The sequence below is a fragment of the Lupinus angustifolius genome, chromosome LG04 (genome assembly GCF_001865875.1).
Source record: "Lupinus angustifolius cultivar Tanjil chromosome LG04, LupAngTanjil_v1.0, whole genome shotgun sequence".
NCBI lineage: Eukaryota > Viridiplantae > Streptophyta > Magnoliopsida > Fabales > Fabaceae > Lupinus > Lupinus angustifolius.
Window position 1 is genome coordinate 5,002,663 of NC_032012.1, and position 6,880 is coordinate 5,009,542.

General features: G+C 33.3%; 1 protein-coding gene across 1 annotated transcript; it reads left to right on the forward strand.

Moving 5' to 3' along the window:
* Nucleotides 561-5,060, forward strand: LOC109345221 (shaggy-related protein kinase eta-like). Its single transcript, XM_019584085.1, has 12 exons — nt 561-691; nt 1,646-1,738; nt 1,847-1,906; nt 1,988-2,260; nt 2,343-2,417; nt 2,521-2,577; nt 3,059-3,199; nt 3,398-3,448; nt 3,540-3,635; nt 3,738-3,821; nt 3,982-4,083; nt 4,448-5,060. The coding sequence occupies exons 1-12, from the start codon at nt 677-679 to the stop codon at nt 4,541-4,543; spliced, it is 1,143 nt and encodes a 380-aa protein (XP_019439630.1). The 5' UTR covers nt 561-676; the 3' UTR covers nt 4,544-5,060.

The following is a 6,880-nucleotide window of genomic DNA, read 5'->3' on the forward strand; positions in this document are numbered from 1 at the left end:
GACTTAGATCACTAGTCCAACATCATTAGTTTTTATTGATTTTTAATATTAATATTAGTATAAAATATTTACGTATTAATTTTATTGTTATGAAATATAATTAATAAATCATTAATTGAATCACCATATCATTATCATAATAGATTTGATGATCTATAAAATACTCTAAACTTCAAACGTATTTCTTCATCGTATTATTACACCCGTTGAAAAATATAATACTTTAGAGACTAAATGTATTGTTGTGGGTCACATTGTGATGGACCCTACCCACAGAGTGGGACCTTAATGTCTTTGCACACTTGTTCAAGCTCTTTATGATGACGTTAAGATGATAAATTTATCATTACTGTATATAACATAACAAGTAATTTATTTTTCATGATAAGTTTTCCACATTACATTTGCATGATTTCAACAAAGCACACCTAATAATAATTGAATAATTGAGATTAAACAGTGAAGTCTTCTTAACCTGACACAGTGTTAAGAAAAATATGTAAAAGCGAAAAAAGAATATTAGAAAAATGATAAACAAAAGAAAGGTAGAGAAAAAGTAGTGCTGGAATCACATGTACTTGTCTTTCTCTTCCTTTCTTCTTCATTTCTTTCTCTTCCTTCACTCCTTCTTCACCATTCTCTTTTAGATTCCTCTTTACTCTCTCTTCCTTCCTCCATGGCTGAGGATAAGGTATTTTTCCATCTAAAAAATGTGTTTTTTTACTTATTTTGATGATAACTTGATATGCTAATTTGTTTGGTTGCTGAAAAAGTTTAATGATCCATGAATGGGAAATTGAAAAAAGTGTTTTTCATTTCTAATTTTGGTTATTTTTAGAGTATGAAGCTTATATTATCTGGGATGTTTAATTTTGTTTCTTTATTTCTCTTTTGCTTCCTCCCTCAGCTGACAAAGGGAACTTTAGGGTTTGTTTATATGGAAATTCGATTTTATTTGCTAAAAAAATGGTCTTTGAGTTGAAAATAGAAGACCCGTTTAGCTCATTTTTGTGTTGATCTATTGTTTTCTGCCAAGTTTCAATTTTATTTTATTACTTTTTCTGGAGAGAAGTTCTGAAGTGGATATTATGCCATGTTGAATATTTGTTTTCTGCAGACATGTATGTTAGAATTTGAACATGGTTTGAATTCTCAATGATCGTTTTTTGTTTGTTTGTTATGATTGCTTGTTTTTCAGTATTCACCATTTTTAATGCTTTTTGTGTAGCTCATGACTTTGATTTATGATTGATGTTTTTGTTCAGTTTATTTTACTCAGGTGCTTGCTGTGGTGATGTGTACATGTATTTTACCAGCGTAGTTCCCTTTAGTTCCTAGTATGTAGTATCTCAATATTTTCAATAGATGTGTGTTCCTATTGTTCTTGGTTCCTTGTCTTTTAACTTATTTAGCAGCTTATTTCCATCACTGGATTTCTGAAATATCGACTAACACTAAAACCTACCTTTTGGGTTATCGAGTGATGTTATTGAAATCTGATGGTTTAATTGTCTTTCTTTGGTGTGTTTGATATGTCTATCCATTGGTCAATTTTGTGACACATACCATTTCAAAATATTTCACATATCAATTGAAATTATAATATTCTTTATACCTTGTCTTTCTTCGGTGGCAATTTGAGCAGGAGACGCCTACATCTATCATTAATGGAAATGATTCCCTTACTGGTCACATCATCTCTACAACAATTGGAGGCAAAAATGGGGAGCCCAAACAGGTATTGTCTTTGTGATGTTACACATTGTAAAATATTTGAATGATTCACATCATATCCATTCTAAATTCTAGATTGAGTTTTCATCTGTTGTTACAATGATTTTTGTAGACTATCAGCTACATGGCAGAACGTGTTGTAGGAACTGGATCATTTGGAATTGTTTTTCAGGCAAGCTAATACTAGATTCATAACTGTTGATTGTTGCCATCTCCACCTACTTCGCTACATTCTGATAATTTTTCCTCTTAGGCAAAATGCTTGGAAACTGGGGAGGCAGTGGCCATTAAGAAGGTTTTACAGGACCGTAGATATAAAAATCGTGAACTGCAGTTAATGCGTGTGATGAATCACCCAAATGTGGTCTCTCTGAAGCACTGTTTCTTTTCAACTACGAGTACAGATGAACTTTTTCTTAACTTGGTGATGGAATATGTTCCAGAGTCTATGTATCGGGTCATAAAGCACTACAGTAATGCTAATCAAAGAATGCCAATTATCTATGTAAAACTTTACATGTACCAGGTATGCCTCAGACGTCCTAGTAACTGAAACTTTTCTGATTTGTTTTCTCATTGCCTGATAAATGTTTGTGGTGAGTCTGCAGATTTTTCGGGGTTTGGCTTATATCCACACTGTTCCTGGAGTTTGCCACAGAGATCTGAAGCCTCAAAATATACTGGTTCGTTTATATAATTCTTGCTGAACATAAATTACAAGTTGGAATTCTTTCGTTGAAGTAGTAACTGTTTCTGGCCTTTCTGATGTCATTGTGTACTCTCCAGGTTGATCCTCTTACACACCAAGTTAAGCTATGTGATTTTGGAAGTGCAAAAATGCTAGTACGTTGATCTCCTTATTTTACTTTAATATGCTTAGTTTGTTCCTACTTTGGTGTGCATCATTTCCTTTTTCATATTGACAAAGTAATAACTTATCTAAGAATGTCAGTTGAGTAATAAACTATCGATTGCCAAAAAGTTGTGACAGCACATATGGTCTAATTATTGTGTTGTTTTGATAGTAGTCTCTTATGATGGTGTCCTATGCTCAGCATAAACCTGTGGTGTTCTCTATTTACTATGTACTTTTAAATCAGAGTTCTTTCTTTTAACCTTGAATATTTTGATATGGTTTTTGGCCTTCTTTTACCAGTGCATTTTGGTCTTTTGGAGGTTTTCGTCATGCTCTATGCGTGTTTAACTTTTGTTGTAGTGACTCATCTTACAATATTTGGGATCATTTTCCACTACTTCATTGATTTCTATTTGTTTTCCTTCAGTGCAATGTTTCTTGTACTAATCTTGCTTTTTGTCTGATAAGGTCAAAGGTGAAGCGAATATATCATACATATGTTCACGGTTCTATCGAGCTCCAGAACTTATATTTGGTGCCACGGAGTATACTACTTCGATTGATATCTGGTCAGCTGGCTGCGTCCTTGCTGAACTGCTTTTGGGCCAGGTTTGTCTTTTTCTTTTCCATTTCTACAGTGGATTCATATGATCCATGTAGCTGACCTCACCTAGTTATGTAAGCTTTGGTTTCGGTTGTCGTCAGCTTGTTGCATTATTATTACATAAGTCTACTGCAAACTGGTGTAAATGTTTTTTTTATTATCTGCCATCTACATGTCATCTAACACAATTTGAACATTTTCAGCCATTATTCCCCGGCGAAAGTGCAGTGGATCAGCTTGTACATATTATAAAGGTGTGATTGGTTAGCATGCGATACATGTTTCTAAAATCATGCCATGTGTCAAGACAAGTCATCATCAGCTCTAAAAAATTCTGTATTTCAGGTGCTTGGAACACCCACTCGAGAGGAAGTGCGCTGTATGAATCCCAATTACAATGACTTTAGGTTTCCACAGATAAAAGCACACCCATGGCACAAGGTCTGCAATTTTATCTTGTTTCAGGCACTCAATTTTTCAGATGTTCAAAGTTGAGTGGATTAATAGTATTCCTGGATATTCTAACACTTGAAAAATGTGTAGATATTCCACAAAAAGATGCCTCCAGAAGCTATTGATCTTGCTTCCCGGCTTTTGCAATACTCTCCGAGTCTTCGATGTTCTGCAGTGAGTTTGGCCTTTTCCTTTTTCATTTTTGGTATTCAAACTTATTTAGTATCGTATATTGGTATATCAGCCTGTATTTCTTCTGAATTTGGTCAATTATGACTTGTTATTTTGCTAAAATTGGATTAGCAATCTGAGAGGGCCTATTTTTGTTATGCAGCTAGAAGCTTGTGCACATCCTTTCTTTGATGAACTCCGAGAACCCAATGCTCGCCTGCCAAATGGTCGTCCATTACCCCCTCTTTTCAACTTCAAACAGGAAGTAAGAACTTAAAATTTCCGTTTGTCACACTTGTGCTCTAGCAGTAAACTATCGGTGCAAATAGTCTCTTAAGAGTTAAGAACAACACTAAAATTAATACGAATCATTTTGCAAAAAGTTTACATAAGTCTTGATTGAAGCTTGAAAAAGGTCCACATGCCCGTAGATCCATTTTCTAAGTTTAAGAGCTGTCTGATGGCCTCAATTCTATCTCTTACACAGAGCTATTGACTAGAGTACACACAGCAATGCATTGAGAGATATATTGTACTATTACATATCGATTTATGGTCAATTGGTCATGATAAACATTATAATTAGACAAAAAATAATGGAAAATCATTACAATTCTCTCCGTTTACAGCTATCCGGAGCATCTCCAGAGCTTGTTAATAAGTTGATACCTGACCATGTGAAGCGGCAAATAGGGCTACAATTTCCTCATCAGGCTGCATCATGATGATAAGCTTAGCACATAATGTATATTGATAAGTTGACCAAAGTGGCACCATTATTTTTGTCTAAATTACCATGTTCCATGGCCTACCTGGTACAATTTCACGGCGAACGCAAGACTGTGACTTGGCGTACTGGATGGCTGCAGTCGATACTCGATCCGCCAGTATATGTATACTTTTTGGTTTCATGTTGCTTCTGGTGGGTCTTTATTTCTCAAGGCAAATAGCCTATACCTTCCATGTTTATTGTAAAAGTCTACATGTCATAGTATAGTTGGCCTGAATTGGTCAGAACTCAAAAATGCTTTATTAAGGGGAAACTAAACCCTTTCCTGGAAGGAGGGTCCAAACAGGGGATAGGTGGTTTTGAATTTGGGTGGTAGATAATGTTGGTGGTTGGGTTTAGTTTCCTCACATCATAATATTTGTGTCAGATTTGCAATGTTGTACACAAGTTCCTTTCCTTGTGAAATGTAATGTTTTACTTATCTGTTTTGCTTCAATGCTGCATTCATTTTATTTCTTGTATTGTTAGAGTGTATTTACCCACACACACACTCATACATTATCTCACATTTGCATATTTTCCCACCATCTTATTATCTTCTCCTACCTTAAACTTCAACAGAGAACTTGTGACGATAAGATTGTTGCTTAGTAATCATTGGTTTACGGGTTCAAATCCTATGAACAATCTCTTTGCTTGATGGGATAAGACTGTGAACACTTACCTAACTCAACCTCTACTAAATGGGAGTCTCATCCATTGAATGTATTTTTTGTACCATAAACTTCAACAATAATGATATTAAGAACTTAATTTTTTTTAACAAAAGTGACATAAGATTGTGACATGTAATGAGACAATACATGTTTCCCTTCAACTCTTATTCTGGTTTGTGCAATGCATCACGGACTGCTAATTTGCAAAAAACACAACATTTTCTAAACGCTTCTGATAAGAGGGAGTTTAAGAATAATTTTTCAAGATTATAATCTAATTTTACCATAATATAAATAGTGGAGAGGTCGTTTCCAATAGATACTTTCACGTTATAAAGGAAGCAACATTGACTCAACGTTGATGACATATATTTATATGAGTGTAATGTCTATGTATTAATTAAGAATCAATAATAATTAAAAATAAATTGTGTATAATGTTGTGATATATAAAAAACTCTTAAATTATTGATACATACATCCTTTTTCTCTTTATATAACTTCCCCACCTCCTTATGTAATTCTGCTCAAAAGACTTATTTATTTTTCTCAAAAGGATTTTTTGATATTTTATATAGAATTAAGTTTTTTACAGATTAAATGTAATCTATGAGGTGGATTTGGTGCCAATTTATTTTAAAACATTTTTATCAAAATAGGTTTAATTGAAACTATGTACCAGTTGTCTGAAACACTATTTATCAAATTTAGATCTGTTTGGAATATGATGAATGTTCTATTTTTTAATTCATGGGTTGCAACTTGGAACCACACAAAAATAGAAGTTTAACAAAAAAACATATTATGGTAGAAATAATTAGAGACTACAAAAATATTTGTTCCATGAATATTTGCAAAAATAATTTTTTATGAGTATCCTAAAAATATATATAATAGATACATGCCAAAAAATATGAGAGCACATCTTCTGTCCCAAAATGTATGTCACTGGAGGGATAACCACATACCTTAAAATAGACTAGTTCATTGTTTAAAAGGGTGATGATATACTTTTGGTAGTCCCACAAAAAGTGTGTATCAGTTATGGGTGAGCAAGACCCAGTCCGACGCGTAGACCCGTCTTAACCCGATGACTTAGGGACGAATCTCACTCATTCAAATAAATAATTAAGGACGGACCCAATTAAAAGGGAAGACTCATCGTCAAAATGACGAGTTCGGGTCTATGTCTAGGTCACCCAATCTGTCACTGTAATTATATATCAAAAATAGTTGAATAATTATCTATCAATGTTCATTATGTTTAGCCCATATAACTCAGACACCTACAAGTCCAAGCAACATATCCATACAACTTATCTTATAATCATTATTTCTTATTGTGAACATCCAATTTTGTGCGACCCAAAAAAATGTTCTTCAAAATTATTCCAAAAAAAAAATGAATGAGTTAAAGATTTGTTTTTATTAAGGTTTTATTATTAGATAAATTAAAGATTCGAGAATATGTAACTTGAATCAAATTATATTAATTTGATTAAGCTCCATGAATCATCTTGATAAGAAATAAATATTTAAGGATTCAAAAAATAATAAACCAGAGATTGCATTATGAAAAATAAGTCATATCAAATTGATTGTGTTGCGATATGAAT

Coding starts and splice junctions, on each gene's coding strand:
- LOC109345221 (XM_019584085.1), top strand. Junction 1,907..1,987: donor CATTTGGAATTGTTTTTCAG/GCAAGCTAATAC, acceptor TTTTCCTCTTAG/GCAAAATGCTTGGAAACTGG. Junction 3,449..3,539: donor AGCTTGTACATATTATAAAG/GTGTGATTGGTT, acceptor TCTGTATTTCAG/GTGCTTGGAACACCCACTCG.